This window comes from Spermophilus citellus (genome assembly GCF_964194105.1).
Source record: "Spermophilus citellus genome assembly, chromosome: 5".
Lineage (NCBI taxonomy): Eukaryota > Metazoa > Chordata > Mammalia > Rodentia > Sciuridae > Spermophilus > Spermophilus citellus.
This window is the reverse complement of record NC_138186.1, coordinates 107,183,211-107,201,966: the sequence shown is the minus strand read 5'-3', so window position 1 is coordinate 107,201,966 and position 18,756 is coordinate 107,183,211. Positions and strand designations below refer to the sequence as shown.

General features: G+C 33.2%; 1 protein-coding gene and 1 long non-coding RNA gene across 3 annotated transcripts in view; one reads left to right on the top strand and one right to left on the bottom strand.

The window, feature by feature from the left end:
• The window catches only part of FBXL4 (F-box and leucine rich repeat protein 4), a 79,888-nt gene extending 76,597 nt beyond the window's left edge, over nt 1-3,291 (top strand). For both annotated transcript variants that reach the window (XM_081294742.1, XM_081294741.1), the window contains exon 9: nt 2,706-3,291. In XM_081294742.1, coding sequence (XP_081150868.1) covers nt 2,706-2,869 — 164 coding nt within the window. In that variant the 3' untranslated portion in view covers nt 2,870-3,291. The remainder of the gene's footprint in view (nt 1-2,705) is intronic.
• The window catches only part of LOC308648711, a 627,872-nt gene that overhangs the window by 525,701 nt on the left and 83,415 nt on the right, over nt 1-18,756 (bottom strand). The window lies entirely within an intron of this gene.

The window sequence follows — 18,756 nt, the reverse complement described above, 5'->3', positions numbered from 1 at the left end:
ATATACTGGCTTGCGAAATAGCCAATGTCTGGAATAGATACTACAGAACTATGAAAGTGTCAGGAACACTGATTCTAAGCAATGCTCAATTGTGATGAGCAGTGGGGTTGGTTGTCAGGTGATCTAAATTTGGCCTGTTAATTGTGTGGATGAGGGAGTATAACTCAGTGGTAGAACATTCGACTGCAAATGTATGAATAGTTTTACAGAGATGTAAAAGAAAAATAAGTATAATGACTCTCTTTGGGAGAGTCTGTTCTAATCACTGTGCTACATTTTCTTTACTTTTGTTTGATTTTCTTTCATTTTTAAGTGTTATAAGGCTTTTTTGAAAATAAGGATTCTCAGTTCAATCAAGGCAGTAGTCATTATTTTGTCATTGCTCGATAGAAGTGTTAAGTGGCATACCTGCTTCACAGTGAAAATGCTGCTCATCAGTACAAAGCTGAGTGAGTAGTATATTCCTTCCTTTAAAGAGATTATAACTAGGGGCTGTGGCTGTGGCTCAATGGTAGAGTGCTTGCCTCACACATGTGAGGCACTGGGTTCAATCCTCAGCACTACATAAAAATAAATAAATAAAGTAAAAAGATATTGTGTCCATCTTTAAAAAAAGAGATTATAGCTAGTAAGAAGGAGAAAAATAATCATAATACAAGCCAGAGGCAAGTCCATTTTAATGGGGCTCAGAAAAAGATAGCATATATGATTACAGAATAAAGGAAGTTTATTATTATATTATAATTAACCTTTATTTAAAAGGTTAGTAGATATTTTAAAGACATCCTTGAAAAGTGATGAGGAAATGGGAAGGGATGACATTGTAAGCACAAAGAACAGCATGAAGCAAAAATATAGCAGTTGATTTTCAGACTACCTTTAGAGAACAAATCATCGAATTTAATTGTATATATCTATTTTGTTAGTACAATGAAAGCTTTAATGGAGAATTTTGAATACTGGGATGAAAAATCTGCACAAAATTAAGTGAGGAATAGCTATTATGGGATTTTTTAGTTAGGAGAATGAATGACATATTCATGGCCACGTTTTACCTGGGAATGCATAGCAAGTTGATTGGAAAAGGAAGAGATTAATATCAGAGAAATTTGTTGCAGTAATCCATGTAATGAGGGTCCAAACCAAAGTGATGGTATTGGGACTTAACCAACAAAAACAAAAATACAAGCTACTTCAGAAGCATATTTAAAATTTAAATTTTAAAGATGAGTTCCTTCACAGAATTCTTTAAGGCTTTACAGAACTCGTTGTTCATCAGGAAACTCAGGTTCTATTGGGCAAGACAAGCAAATAACAATCACAATCCTGAGTTTAAGAAAACGAACAACTAAGTGTCTAGGGTTGAGGTTGTCACAAAACAGAAAACCAGAAGCCCACTTAGAATAACTTAAGCATAAAGAAAAGAAAATTTTTATAAAGATACAGTTTTATCTCTTAGATCCCATGAGATCTCTCTTCTTCATTCATTCCTCCTCCCCCCCTTCCTCACTTCTTACTTTTCCTGTCCTGTATGCTTTAGTTCTGTCTCCTACCCCACCCTCTGCAACTTTGTATTCACAGACTTTTATGTGTGCTTTTCCCTTGACTTTCCTTGTTTTTTCTGATCCTCATAGTCACCTATGCTTCTCTGGGTGTACATGGCCAAATATAACAGGTGCAGCCCACTGTTACCTGTCTATAGAAATAGTAATCTGTGGACATTGAAGGCTTTGCCCAATCCCAATTCTAAATTCCCAGGGGAATCTGGATTGATTTACCTTGGGACCAGTCACAGATGGTGACAATAGAATTTAGCTCTGGAGCCCACAACAGGGAGGGGAATAGAAAAGAGTTATCAGAGAAGGAGGCTTAAGTTAACATTTCAGAAATCCTAATGCCCTTCCTACTAGATGTATATATATGATGATTGTGATTGTTTCTCCCCAGAAAAGCGAGAGTTAAAGCAAGGTATGTTTTACAACAGATCATCTCTTAGAATCAAGTGATATTTGGTATTTATTAAATGCCTACCATGTATCAGATGCTTTACATAATTAATTTAACATCTAACTAAATATCCCATGATTGCTTCAGTTTTAACATGGACTAAAATAACTCATCACCCACCACCTACCATTCACTGTAAAACTTATCAAATTTTGTTATATGTATTTGTTTTCAATGCTGGTCGGTGAGTTCCTGAGGCAGACATGAGTCTTATACATCTTTACATTTCCAGTGCCTAAAACTGATACTCAATACTTAAAGAGTAGTTGCTCAGTAATTACATTGCATGGAATTAGAGGTTGAATTATTATAGACATTGCTGCCTAATTTGACCTGTGGGTTAAGGAAAATGAGATGTGAAAAACATTTTACACTAGAGTGATAGAAGTAGGAAAGTCTAGATGAACTGATTAGAAGGGGTCAGAAGTAGAAATATAAATGGCAGGTAGATGACTGACAATATTCAGATCCTGGATGCCACATTGCCTAGGAACACTCAATGATTTTTTGTTGTTGTTGTTGTTATTGGTTTTTTTTTTAGTAGAACTATTTCAATATGAAGACTTTTATTTTAAAAATGCTTTTAATTTTTAAAAGGACATTTATTTTAAGTATATTTTAAATAAAAAGGGACTCAAAATAGGACATTTATAATATTATATTTAAGTTATTTTGTTTGATTTTGTTTTTTCAAACAGGAACAAGAATGGTAAGTCCAGCATCCTTAAGAAAACTCCTGGAATCTTGTAAAGATCTTTCCTTACTTGATGTATCCTTCTGTTCACAGATTGATAACAGAGCTGTATTAGAACTGAATGCAACCTTTCCAAAAGTGTTCATAAAAAAGAGCTTTACTCAGTGACTTAATATATATTATGTCACTAAAAGTTGATATGCTTTGTAAGGATTTTATTTGGAGGTGGTTTTGTTGTATCTTTGTTTTTATAATGGTGAGAATTAAGACATTTGTGGATTTTAAAGAAAAATATGAAATTTCCCATTGAATCAAGTAAAAAATGTGAAGAAATGTTCTCACAAAATACTGTAAGCCATTTTCATCAAGAATATGTTAATCACTGATATTATTTTTACTTTGTGTTAAAGTGGAATTATGTTTTAATCAATAATTGTGTTAATAAAAGAATAATATGAAAACATTTTAACTTATTTTTAAAGGGATGCTTTAAGCATTAAAGTATCATGATATTTATGCAAAAATAAAGTTTTTTTCACACTTCATGTAAAGATGCCTCATTAAAGCTTTATGACTCAGCATATATTTTGTCTGGTATATTCAAAATTGTCAGAGCTAGTTGGGGAAAGAGACATGTTTTTCCATCTAAGTTTTTTTTTAAACTGTTCAACAGGAAAATAAGTTTTTTTCACTTCTGATATTTATCTGTTTCATTACTAGATGTTGCCAATATAAAAATCTAGGCATTGGGGCTGGAGTTGTGGGTCAGCAGTAGAGTGCTCGCCTCACATGTGAAACACCCTGGGTTCGATCCTCAGCACCACATGTAAATAAATAAAGGTATTATGTCAACTACAACTAAAAAAAAAAAATCTAGGCATAATCAAGAATAAGAGGTAAACTACTAATTGAAATAACTTTCCAACTGTTAAACAGATGCCATGAAAATTTGCCAGAGGAAAAGGTTTAAGGCTTTTGAATTACATGTAGATTTTAATTACATTTAAAAATCATATATGTGGGTTTTAAAATTTTTTCCTGTGCAATAATAACTTTAATGATTAGAATTCAGCTACAGTTAAGAGATGGCAAGAGAGAAAGGTCAAAACAACAAAAAAAGCAAATATTATTTGTTAAATAGTGAATTGATTTAATTTTGTTATTAAGAAAGTAGACAGAAAATATTTTGTGGCATGGAAAGGTAAGGCTGTTTTGAAAAACAAACTAAAACTGTGTAGTGTAACAAACATTATTTGCCACTAAAGGCAAAAATGTTCTACAGTGATCCTATAGAATATGCTGTCCAATTTTTAACTTTAGTTAAATCTAAAATACATTTTCTAATTTGCACATGTTCACTAGTCACATAAGGCTACCTACTAGTTATCATGTTGGACACACAGATATAGAACATTTTTATCATTGCAGAAACTTTGGGGGAGGGGCGGGGACAGGAGTACTCTTAAGTTTCTTGTTATAAGAGCTATTCATTTAAGAAAAAAGCACATTAGCTCTTAATATATATCTTTAAGCAAATTTTGAGGGTTCTGTCAATAGTACATATATTGAAACACTTTTTCCCTCAAAGTTCTTAAGCTAGTAAATTTGGCAAATAGTAGACATTCAGTATATATTTACTGAATGTAAATAAACAAATAAGAATATGTTATTTGTATATGCTATTGACTTCTAAAATGTCAGTTTTAAACTGTAAATTTTAAAATTTAATAGTACTATTTAATCTTTTGTAAACTATAAAGAGTATAATATGAAATTTAAAATATTAAAACATTAATACAAGCTGGGCATGGTGCCCTATGCCTGTAATCTCAGGATTGGGAGGCTGAGGCAGGAGGATAGCAAGTTCAAACCCAGCCTCAGTAACTTAGTGATGTCCTAAGCAACTTGGTGAGACTCTCTCTCTAATAAAATGTTTTTTAAAAGGGCTGAGGATGTGTCTTGATGGTTAAGTGCTCCTGGGTTCAATCCCTGGTACCCCCCAAAAATTATACAATCTCTTCTATATTAAAAAAAGTGTATGTATGTATGTATGTGTGTGTGTGTATATATATATATATATATATATATATATATATATATATATATATGAGAATATATATATGAGAATTGCCATCCTGATCATACCAATAGTATGCCCACTAAGACTTCTGTTTGAGGGAAGAGGTTGGGAGCAGTTGGGAAAAGGGCTTGGTTATCCTTTATCTTTGTACACTACAATTTTCTTTCCAGTCTTTAATGTATGTAAACATTTCAAATGTCTTATTCAAAAAGGTGAGGAGATGTATAATTTGATTATCAACTGTTTGAAGTCTACCATTATCTTAAGCTGGAAGCTCATAGTAGTTAAATTCTTTGTACCAGGTACTGATTCCAGTGCTGTGCATTTACTAATTCACTTAATCCTCACAGCAACTTTACAAAATACATTCCATTACTTAGTCCTATTTACAGATGAGGAAATTGAAGCAAAGGACTTTCCTAATGATCATATAGCTGTGGGTGACAGAGCCAGCATGCAAAACCAGGTCATTTGGATTTAGAGGCATTGCATTTAACCTATACTTTTAAGCATCTAGGGTGGCATCTGGTTCTAGAATAAAGGTTGAGAATCCTTTTTCTGTAAAGGACCAGATAGTAAATATGGGACTGTGGCCAAGAGGAAAAATTGAGATTATTGTGGAAAGTAAATAAATGGAGAGAAAACAGATTTCTACAAAATTTTTGATGAAATTCAAGACATAATAATTGAGATTTTTTTTCCGTTTTTAAAATATGACTCTACCAATGAGAAGAATTAAATGACTTTGGGAGTATCCTTTCACTTAACTGTAGTTCAAAGTTAGTATGTCCTATCATCAAAATGATAGGGACTGGCAAGCTGGGGTTGTGGTTCAGTGGTAGAATGTTTTTCTCCCATGCGTGAGGCACTGGGTTTGATCCTCAGAACCACATAAATAAAATAAAGGTATTGTGCCCATCTACAACTAAAAAAAACCTCTTTATTAAAAAAAATGATAGGGACTGTGATGTAGATCAGTGGTGTATGTATGAAACTGTAGGTTCAGTCCTAACAGTGAAAAAAATTTTTTATCATAGGTATTCATCTGCTAATGCTAATTTGAAAGATTTTACATATTTAATCTTTTCTTAAAAGTAGGTATTATCAAATACTTAAATTAATCCATGAGAATATTTTTGTTGGGCATATCTATCACTTGGAAGGAAGGCATTGATAGAATTAGGTTATTTTATTTCTCTTGATATTTTTCTTTTAGCATGTTATTACATTGTAAATTAATCACTTCCAATTGAAGATTAAGTGGAAACTCCTCTTTGGCACAGTTAAATAGATTTTGGGAAATGGAGGTTTCATTTGCATGGCTTGCATCAAGGCCCCCAAAACACTCCTAGACTGAATTACAAATTTGTGTAGTGGAGATCTTGCTACTTGTTTGCCTTTTGATAGTACAGGAAGTATATAAAGCAGCTGAATCTTACTTGTGATTAAAATGTTAATTGTCATCAAAATAATGTAAGGGTATTTCACATTTAAACACTGGTTTTTGACACAGTGTCATGCCTGTAATCCCAGTGGCTCAGGAGGCTGAGACAAGAGGATCTCGAGTTCAAAGTCAGCACCAGCAAAAGCAAGGCACTAAGCAACTCAGTGAGACCCTGTCTCTAAATAAAACACAAAATAGGGCTGGGAATGTGGCTCAGTTGTTGAGTGCCCCTGAGTTCAATCCCCAGTACCAAATAAATAAATAAACAAACATAAACAAACAAAATAAACACTGGTTTTGCTTTGTAATATTTGGTTGAATTCATTACAAAACACCATCAAATCAGCAGCAAAATCCAAATTCCAAAACAATTCACTGTGAGATTTAATCCTACAATCATGATTGAGGGCATTTCTTCTTGTACAGAAAAATTTTTTAATATCAGCCCTAAGCTCAGAAACTCATCATAAATCTCATATGACCATTAAGCCATAAACTACTATGTGGGAAAGCAAAGCAAGGATATTCTGTTTCTATATCTGATGAAAGATAAAAGAACTGTTGATGTATAAGTCTGTGAGAGTAAATGATGTTCTTTGTTAACACTTTTAGTTCAGTAATATAAGATAGAATGCAATATATTTCACAAAATACCTATTAGTGAATAATATAGTAAGTAACCACAGGTTTTAAACACCTTACATTTTTAAAGGTTTTGCTTTGTAAGTTTAACCTGCTAAATCTTGTTTTGGACCACACATATTTTTACTGCTACCAGTTGTGACATATCTTAGCAGATTCTACATCAGGTTGTATGTAGTTTATGTTTTCTTCTTAGAAAATATTCTTGTCTGTAATTGTTTTACACAGACAGTTCATAGGGACCAACTCTTCACTTCCTTTATCCTTGTCATTGATTCATCAAATAAACAATAACTAGGCAGTATCAGTCACATGTGTTGACTCATCAGTAGCCAAGGAAGACCACTCATGGTCATTTATTATTTTTTCTTCTGTAGACTGTTGATGTGGTTCCCAGAGTTCTCAGTTCTTCAACTGTTCTTTTTTTTTTTTTAAAGAGAGAGAGAGAGAATTTTTAATATTTATTTTTTAGTTCTCGGCGGACACAACATCTTTGTTGGTATGTGGTGCTGAGGATCGAACCCGGGCCGCACGCATGCCAGGCGAGCGCGCTACCGCTTGAGCCACATCCCCAGCCCCATCTTCAACTGTTCTTGCCAAAAGTCTAATAGTCATGAGCATGTTACTTTTCTTCAGCTGATGCAATAAAAAGATTGAAATCAGTAAAAGGCTTTCCTTTCTTTATACCAATTCAGTCCTTTACTTTGGCAGCTTGATTTTCATAAATTAATTCTGCTGTGGTGAGTTATCTTGTTTTAAATTTTCTAATTTTTTTGACCACTACATTTCTATAAATTAAGGATTTTGTAATGAGTGTTTTGCTTGGTAATTTTAACACATTCTTTGAGAGCAACTATTTCATCATTGCATGTTAAATACCATTCATTGCCATCAAATTTTATAACAAAATAATCTTCATTCTATTATGCCTTAAATGTATTATCACTTGAAGTTTACTTTTCTTTTGTTTTGACATTATAAGTAGACATTGTTAATAAATGATGTGTGTGTGTGTGTGTGTGTGTGTGTGTAAACAAATTTCAGCATCTCATTACCTTTCAAAACTAATTTGTTTCTGGATACTGCTTTAATATAATGGAAGGTTTGGGTATGTACATGTGTGTGTGTGTGTGTGTACACAATTTGTGTGGTATTCAATATACAGGTAGTATAATTTTTAGTGTACCAAGCAGCAGTGCAGAATGCTGAGAGTATCACATGAGTCTCAACTCTACCACTGTGGTGTGAAAACAATCATAGATAATACATAAATCAATGAATGTGTCCAAATTCCAATAAAAATTTGTCTGTGGACAATGAAAGTCAAACTCTACATAGTTTTAATGTGTTACAAAATATTTTTTTCTAGCCATTGAAGAACAGCTTTGAAGGGCAGGCTGGATTTGGTTTGTGAACCTAATTTCTAGCCCCTGTGCTAGAGTATTATCAAATCAGTTAGTGTATTCAGGTTTGTCCATTTCTAATTTTATAAGCCATATTCAAACATATTCTCAATTATATTTCTCATTTTACTATTTAGATTTTAAAATAGAATATTTTGTTTACCATAACAAGAATTTATGTAGACTCTATACATTAAAATCTGAAGCCAAATGACTCATTGTTAGCTTTTACAACTGTCTTAAATTTTTGCATAATTATTAGTGTTTTGCTAAGGTAAATTATTTTCTAAGTGGCTAGTAACAGAAAAAGATATGTCCCTGATATGTTTGAGAGCATAATATAATGATACTCTTATGTAAATTTCTCTGCAATAAGATCTTAAAAATATCTCATATAGACAATTAATATCCTTAGTTTCCTGTTGAGTGCTTAGTTTTGAGCCAAAATATAGAAAAGAAAAATTTATTGCAAAAGCATTTTGGTGTGTGGGGGTTCCTTCAAATTAGCTAAAACAAAAGCTCACTTTTGCAAGTGTAATAATACTAAGCAAGAATAGTAAATTAAAATTATATTTGGATACCAGGTATATTAATTTTGAATGTTTGCTTTTAATTTTTTACTTGAAGTTATTAAAGGATTCCTAATACTAACAGACTAATTTTTATTTTCAAAGCCATTTATCATATATTTATCAGTGTCACATTAGTTTTCTTCTCACTTTAGCCCATTTGATATTGGTATGTCTGAAGAACTTTTCTTTTTTATCACCTGAAAATCTTGTCAATGATTCTTACTAATAATCATCTCTATTTTCATATTGACAATATACTGTTAGTATACTAAGCTATAAGATTAACCATAGCTATTAGAATAGGGGTTTTGGCATGAGCTAACATTCTGTTAAGAGTCTTTTTATTTTAATCATAGATTATGATTTATTGTGTATTTTTATAAGTATTGATAAAGACTTTAAGATTTTTACTTTGGCACAGCAAGAAGTATACTTAAGATATTTGTAAGTGAATTTGTGGTTTAAATTTTTGAACATATAGATACTATTGGTTTATTTGCATTTTGAAAGGGAAGAGTAGTTCTGTCAAAATTGCTATTTTCAGGGGGAAATCTTTAATTTATGAATTTTACAGTGAGTAAAGAAAACTGGAAAATTTTTAAGGAAAAATATAAAATTAACACAGTCATATGATCTCATAGATTGCCTAGAATACACCAAAGATTCCATCTTTGTTTTGTAACAAATACCTGTACAGACAAGTGATTAAGATGTTTAGATTTTGTTTGCATAAAAAATTGAATGTCTGTTATTATTATTTTTCTATACTTTAAAATAATAAACTTAAGTAGCTCACTAGCTCACTTTCAGAACTGATCATTTCAGAACATGGTCTTTAGTATAATGGAAAGTTTAGGTCCATAAGTTTGTAACACAGCTCCTATAAGTAAAATAGGATAAGCCTATAAGATAAGCTATCATGTATGTGCAGAACACTAACAGTCCATACATATGCTATGAAATGACATCAGAGATGTTACTGTATGCATTTTTAAAACTAAAATACATGAATCTGCAATTTAAATGGAGTTTACACTGTTACTTTTTTCTACTTTATTAGCAATTTTTCCTAATTAAAATGTATTTACTCAAAAACTTGTTACTTATAACAAGCCAAAGTTTGACACAGTGTTTTCCCTTTTTATTTACAAGGTATCATCATGTATTTGCTTTTTTGTAGAAGGCCCTCTCCTCATTACTTATTAGCTCTTAAGTTGTTTCACCTTTTTACTAATGCCCATATTTCTGGTGAGCTAAGATAGAATGAATAACACAAGGTAAGACATTCATCCATCTATGTAATATAGTCAATATTTATATTGACAACAAAAATATATTGATAGTTTTGTGCCTGGCACAGATTGGGCTAAGGGAGCCTGAGTATAAAGAATTATATAAATAACCAACAACCATTTTTGAAGATCAGTGTTTTCCAAGAAAAAAATTCTGTAGTAAAATATTATCAGGTGCTGGGGATATAACTCAGTTGGTAGAGTGCTTGCTTCACATGCACAAGGCCCTGGGTTCAATCCCCAGCACCACAAAATAAACAAACAAACAAATAAATAGACAAATAAATAGATAAATAACAAAAACAATAGCATTAGATACAGTAGATTAAACAAAGTTAGGCAGACATCTTTGCTGCTGAACTTGAGGGCCTCTAAGATGCTCTTAGATACCTTGATGGGGTGAGTTAAGATTTGTCATATTCACCAGTCTTTTCTAGAATAAGTCACCATTTCTTAGAAACTTCTGGTTTTCAGAGCACAGTTTGCAAAATGCCACTAAGCAGCATTATATGGCATAACATGAAAGGTATTCACTAGTATAGCTTTTAACAAACTTGCTAAAGATTATTAATTGTAGTTTATTTCTAATAGAAATGTTTTGTTATTTAAGAAGATTTGAAAGTTGACTAATACTTTGGTCATGTGATTTAAAACATTTGTTTAATATATGTTTCATTTTGTTAAACTTTTTTTAGTGGAAGTTATATTTCTGTGATGTTTTATATAGGATATTTTTAAGTTGTTGCTAAGATTACAACAAAATTCAGAGAATTTTCAATACTAATAGAAATCCTGGCACACCATTTTTCTTGAGATGTTTTAGCTGACAGATAACTCAGTGAAGAATTGACATAGTTGAAGCTCTGATAGCTTTTAAACATGTTTAGAAGTCCTAAAAGCAATGCCACCTGATTAAACCCAAAATAAATACTTCTAAGTCTTTTAAAAAAGACATATTTGAAAAACTGAAAGACCTCAATGTTATGTACCTAGCATATGTTGTCCTCATTGTCATCAGTGTGTTTTTTACTATGTATGATTACACAGAAAAGAGAAACACTATTGTAATGTTAGAGGACTGTTCTGCCTCTGTTTGTCAAAATGTCTTCTGCTTTCCCATTTGTGTGCACTCTTTGCTAGAATCATGGGTATTATTTCCTACTTTAGGTGCATCCATTTTACCAAGGCCTGGAGTAGAAAGGACTTCCGGAGCATCATTAGACTGTTCCTCAGTGCTTTCAGTTCTGCCATACCTCTAGCAGCTACTAGCTTTAGTTTTAACTTTGTAATTTTAAATCTTCCCCCCATACAACCAATTAGGCTGTTTTTAAAGTATTTCAATTAAAATACCAAATGATAAAGAAGGTGGATTTTTTAAACCTAGTGGTACACTGATAAATATTTAACCAATTTTATGGGAGGAAAAAGCCCTGATTTGTATTGCTTTCCAGTTTTTACTATGTAAATACTCCAACCATAGCTGATTTCAGGCCATCAATGTGAAGTCATTTAATGCTGAATTGGGATGAGATTCACACACTTTGCTGTTTTGAGTTGGTATGAACTAGCTTTAAGCCATCACTTCCAGATGAAGTTATTAAACATTGGTCTCATTGTTTCTTTAAAAAAAAAAAAAAAAAAAAAAGCCTACAAGTAGTACTTATCAGTAGTCAGAGTCAAGTAGTAAATAGTGCTTGAAGATCTATGAAATTCCTCTTTGCAATTGGATACATTGTAAGAATAAAAAGAAATTTTTCTAACATTAAATAATCACAAATAGGAAAATAAGGAATATTAAGAAGAAAATCTCTGAAAAACTTATAAGGAACGGCAAATTATTTTTTGCTGATGTAAATCTGACATAAATCATGTAAGCTGATATAGCATTGAATGTTTGTGGTCTTATAATTTTTTTAAAAAATTCTCTTATATTTCCATGGACTTTGAAAATTATATCCCCAGATAAATTGTGACATTTCCTTCCTGCATGTTGGTGAAATTTTACATTATGAAATTGTCACATAAATTCATTATACCCATTTTTCAAACACAAATGACCATAACTCAAATGTATACCTATCATATACCATGCTCAAAACTACATAAAAGCATTCTATCATTAATGAAAATAGGTAAATACCTTATCAATGTTCCTAAAGCATTCTATCATTAATGTACTTTAGGAACATTGATAAGGTATTTACCTATTTTCATAAGAAAAATGCTTGGTCTGGGAATCTCAAAATATTTACTTTGGATATCTTTTTACTTAAGGTATCAGATTTTTGGCCTAGATTTAGGTCCATGTATATATTATCTTTTCTCAGGCTACAGTGAATTCAGTGATGTTCAGCAATACAATTTTCTCATGTGGCTTGTTGGCTCCTGTGAATTGGTTGCTGTGGCTGCACTGCAGGGGTGGTCCAGGTTCACTCCAGCCAGGGCCTAGTCTGTACATGAAGACTCTATCTTGGCCTATACCCTTCTGTGGCAAAGGCTCTGAAGCAAGAGGAGTGGCAGAAATATGGAAGTGTTCCAAGTGGATACAGTGCTCAAGTCTACTCAAGTTCTGTTGGCCAGAGATTATGTGGTCTAGTCATTGACAGCACAGCTTTTCTTCCTGTCATTGTAAGTAACATCAAAAGGTTTTGGGAACTTTTAATTCTAGTCAATAACACCTCAAGTACAATAGTCTCCTACAAATATTTGAGCTCATTATAAGTAGCCAAAATATGTCTAAATAAAATGAAAGGAAATAACATCTAATTTTTTTTAATTACTGTATGCTAACTGTGTGGGTTTAAGTTCTGAATTTCTAGAAAGATTTTCATTCTTTGAATTTTTTGGTGGGGGGGGGATTCTCCCAAATATCAGTATCACCTAATTCTGTAGGAAATAAGCTTAAGTAGTAGAAATGTCCCTGGGTCATTGATGGTACAGCAATGGAAATGATAGGAGGATAGAAGGAAAGCAAAAGTCACAAAAAAGTCTGGACTCTGCTACTTCTCAGCTGTTATTTAACTTTGAGTTTCAATTTCCTCAGAAGTTCTGTAAGTTTTCTAAGGTCATTCTTACTATAAAGCTCCATTCTAATGCTGTTTTATTGTCATTTAATTGATGAAGCATATCCTCCAATTTTTATTATAGTTTAACTCACTGTTTTTCTTATACTTTAGAATAGAGTAATGGAACTTTAGTTTTCCTTAATTCATATCCCATCTTATTATTACAGGAGTTGAGATAAGTAGTATATGATCCTCCTTTGTTTTTAATCTTAATATTGAACCTAGTCAGGCTTTAAAATATTCAAATCACTAAAATGCTCTTTTGGTACTCATGAAGTTTGCTTACATCATTATATTTTAGAACAACCTGGGATATTTTTTAAAATGTAAATTTCTATCCCCAACCCTTGGATAGTCTGATACTAGATAGAACCCTCAAAACTACATTTAAACAAATACCCCAGATGTCCAAAGTAGTCTAAGCTATACAAACCCTATATGTTATTTGGGTAATAATGAGAAAAAAATGCTAGATGCTACATATCTTTATTTGGACTTTATGTTTTGTTTTCTTGAATTTATTTTTGCCACCACATTTAGTGTATCAGGCCTCTATAAGTGATGAAATTTTGATTATTTATGATATGGTTAGGATAAGTGTCCCCCAAAAGATCATATGTTTTACGGTTGTTTCCCAGGACTGCACCATTTGGAATTAATTAATCTTAAGAATTGGGGTTTTGCTGGGTACAGTAGTACATACCTCTAATCCCAGCTACTTGGGGGGCTGAGACAGAAGGATTGCAAATTTAAGGCCAGCCTGGGCAGCTTTTGAGACAATGTCTCAAAAGAAAATTTTCAAAAGGACTTGGGATGTAGCTCAGTGGGAGAGTGCTCCTGGATTTAATCCCAAATACGTATCAAAAAAAGGTCTCAAGGTCATTGGGCACATGCCCTTCAAGAATACTATGGGACTCCAACCCTTTTATTCTTCCTGTCTTCTATTTCCTAGCTATTATGTAAGTGGTTTTGCTCCTTCCTGTTCTCCCACCATGATGTCCTGGCTCACCATAGGCTCAAAGCTATGGTGCCAATTAGTCATATAATGGAACTTCCAAAGGAAGGAGAAAAAAATAAACCTTTTATCTTAATCTCAGGTATTTGTGTCAGTGATAGGAAGCTGATTAATACAAATATAAAATTCAGAAGTATGGGAACCAAAATAACTTGTTACTTTGAAGTGAAAGTGCTTTGATTAGTATTCACATCCTCCCAGTGCACACAACAGATGATCAACCTCAGGATGAACTACTACAAAATAACAATTATTGTTGGATTATTACATCCAGTCTCTCTGCTGCTTCCCCTGTATCCTTAAAACCTAATCTCTACAGCTATTGTGCTCCTTTTTTAAGTAATCAGATAATGTTACTTATATGCTTAAAATCCTTCAGAATAAAAGTGAAAGTCCTTACCCTGGCTACTTGTAGGATCTTACACCCTACCCCCACACCTCTTCCACAACACGTCCTGCACACACACATACCTCAGCTCTCTGCACCAGGAGGACCCTTGCTAGGATGCTCTTCTCCATATATCCTTACTACTCCAACTCTCTCTTTCAAGTCTCTTTAAATATTGCCTATGCTGAGAAGCCCATATTGACCTTTCAAAATGAAATAGCATATTCCCTTCCCCCATTAATCACTATCCCTTGTAACCTGCCATATTTTATACTATTTATGATTATTTGATATATTATGTATTCATATGTATCTACTGCTCTATAATTTTAAACTCTACAAGCACAAAGACTTTGTTTTATACATTATTGCCAAGGCTTAGATTAGTACCTGGCACATAGTAGATACTCAATAAATATTTGTTGAGCAAATATTGGAGATTATCCACACCTTGGCCTGTCTCCAGTATAAGGCAAGACTATTAAGATCCAAGTTTTATAAATTAGGCAATGTTTTTAATGACAGTTTTATTTTCTCTAAATTTCCCATCTATTTTGAAAGTCATTTTATTACTTTTAAATTTATCATCCCTTTTTACAAACAGTATTCTCATCTTTTTCTAGTCTATTTTTCAATTATATGGGACACTTATTTTGAATTATGGCATTTTAAAGTTGACATTTCAACAAGTTTTAATTACTTGATTGAAATGTGAAACTCCTACTATGAATTCAATGTTAGGGAAAGACACTAGATGTACATTCCTATTATACTGGCACTTTCATGGTATACATATCTGAGATAGATATACAAATGGGTAACAATATTCAGATATTGTGAAAACCAGGAATCTTCTTGATGAAGAAACAAACTGAAGGCAGCTTGTTCCTTTGTATCCTCTGATACATCGCCTCTAAAGCCAGTTGTAGTGGTAGAAGTTTTATGCCATAGAAATCTGACTGGAAGAGAATTGAGGTTTATTTAGACAATAGGTTCAAAGCGTTTTGAAAACTGAAGGGGGGAATGTAACTGTTAAACTGTTAAAATACTTTTAGTCACATAAGATTAAGTCTCATTAAAATAGTCTTATTTGGACACTTCCCCTTCCTGGTCCACACTGCCCTGCCTGGAATGCCCCATGTGTCAGTACACTATTCAATGACTGACAGATCTATTTGGACTCACACCTGTCCTAAGAATTAAGTTGAACAGTAAGTATTGAATAGTGGGCCAAGAAATTTCTCCAAATTACGTGTAATTACTTAGAGTCAAATTAGGCCAACATATGAAATCCCCTATGTTTAGCACATAAGAAAGTCAATTCCCCTTGGATCTTATTGGTTCTTGCACAATTTTATAGCCAGTAAACATATCCTAAATTATTATGTAAGAGTCTAACTATTGTGTAACCACAGCTGGTGGCAAGTTGATTACATAGGCTCACTTCATGGAAGAGGCAGCCATTTGTTTTTTCTGGAATACACATTTACTTTGGATATGCATTTGTCTTCCCTGCTTGCAAAACCACCATCATAGTATTGCACATAGCATTGCTTTTGATCAAGGAACTCGCTTCATAGCAAATGGATCCAGGGACATGGAATCACTCATCTTATTTCTCCTACCATCCTGAGGTAGTGGACTTGATAGAATAGTAGAATGACATTTTGAACACAGTTACAGCACCAGCAAAGTGGCAATACGTGTAATATATGACAGGGTTCTCCAGAAGGCTGTATATACTCTGAATCAGCATCCACTAATTGTGCTATTTTTCCCATAGCCAGGACTTTCAGGTTCAGGAACCAAGGGATAGGACTGGGAATGGCACCATTCACCATCTAACCGTTTGAAGGCCCATAGAAAATAAACAAACTAGCCTTTTCATGGCAAGACAGAATTTCTCAAGCAGACTGCCTTTGAACTGCAAGGTTGACTGTTCCTGGTTCCACAGCAACTGCCTCAGGACTTGAGTTGTAACACCTAATGCTCCAGCCTGCTGGTCTGGAGATGACAACTCCAGCATGACTTTCTGATCTCCAGCTTGCCAGTCTACTTGCAGATTTTTGACGAGCCAAGTCCTTATAATAAATCTCTTTAAAATACATATCCTGGGGAGGGGTTGTGGCTCAGTGGTGGAGTGCTTGCCTCACATGTATGAGGCCCTGGGTTCAATGCTCAGCACATATAAAAAATAAAGATATTGGGTCCATCTACAACTAAAAAAATATTTTAAAAAATACATATCCTACCATTTCTCTTTCTCTGGGGAACCCTAACACAGATATTTCCCAGAAAAGGAAAAAAAGGCATGGGACTGACAATTTATTTACAGAAAATAAAGGCATTTTATTCACAGGATTAAAAATATTCTATATGTACTAATGTCCACAACATATAAGAGTATCAGAAGTTTTCATTATGTATGCTTTGTCTTTGAGATGTAGTCATCATTGGGCTTGACACGTATACACTTGAAGTGTCACCATGCTCTTGCCTGTCTTATAGAAAACTATTTAAATTTTTTTAGAGTCTTATACATAGTATTTGAGTTCTTTCTGACAAAATTATGTATCAAGGAGTTCTGTTTCAATCCAAATTTATCCTCCCTTTTCCTTCCCAGTTCTCTCCCCTTTACTCCCTCCTTTATTCTAATGATCTTCCTTTTACTTTTTTATTTATTTATTTTTGATTGGTACTTTCTATGTATATGTGAAAGAGAAATTCCCTGTAGTGCATTCATATTTGTTCATAATGTAATTCTGTTAGATTCATGTCATATTTCTTCCCTTTTCCCTTCCTTTCTCCCTCTATTCTCCTACTTCTACTCTACTGATCTTCCTTATATCTCTATGATATCTGATCTCCTTCTCCACTGCCTTTCCCTCCTTATTTAGCTATAGCTTCCACGCATGAGAGAAAGCATTCAATGTTTGATTTTCTGAGTCTAGCTTATTTCACTTCACATGATTTCTCCATTTCCAGCCATTTACAGGCAAATGCTATTATTCATTCTTCTTTATGGTAGAGTAAAACTTCATCGTGTAAATATGCCATATTTTCTTGATCCACTCATCTATTGATGGCCATCTGGGTTGATTCCATAGTTTGGCTATTGTGAATTGTGCTTCTGTAAACTTTATAGTGGCTGTATCACTATAGTGCCGATTTTAGTTCATTTGGATAAATACTGAGGAGTCAGGTAGTTGAGTCATATAGAGGTTCCATTGCTAGTTTTTTGAGGAATTACCACACTGCTTTCCACAATGATTGTACTAATTTGCAGTCCCACCAATAATGTGTAAGTGGACATTTCCCCCCAACCTTTCTAGCATTTATTATTATTTGTGTTTTTGATTATTGCCATTCTGACTGGAGTGAGATGAGTTCTTTATATATTTTGGACATTAATCCCCTGTCAGAAGAGTAGCTGGCAAAGATTTTTCCCATTCTGAAGGCTCTCTCTGAACTCTCTTAATTATTTCCTTAGCTGTGCAAAAGCTTTTTAATTTGATAGCAACCCACTTATTGATTCTTAGTTTTATCCCTTAAGATTTAGGGGTCTTGCAGAAGTTAGTGCCTGCACCTGTATGGTGGAGTGTTGACCCTATGTTTTCTTCTAGCAGGTGCATGGTTTCTGGTTTAGTTCCTAAGTCTTTGATCCATTTTGATTTGACTTCTGTGCAGGGTAAAAGACAAGCACTTGATTTTATTCTTCTACATATAGATATCCAGTTTTCCAAGCACCATTTGTTTAAAAGACTGTCTTTTCTCCAACATACATTTTTAGCACCTTTGTCAAGTATCAGATGGCTGTAAGTATGTGAGTTTGTTTCTGAGTCTTCTATTCCATTGGTCTTCATGTCTACTTTGGTGCCAATACTATGCTTAAACTACTATTTTTTTAGAAACATAGTTTTTGTAGGACTTTTCCTTTTTTATTAACCAAAACCTAGAATATTTCAATTACTTTATCACTGCTGTTAGTTTAATTCTATAACCTAACATAACACTGATGCATAATAAACCTAATTTCAACTTTTGTGTATTATCAATAGTGGAAACTTAATTTCTTTTATAAAATATTTTATGTTGTATATACAGTTACCTAATATCTATAGACTGAATACAAGCTAGGAAGAAAATATAAAAAT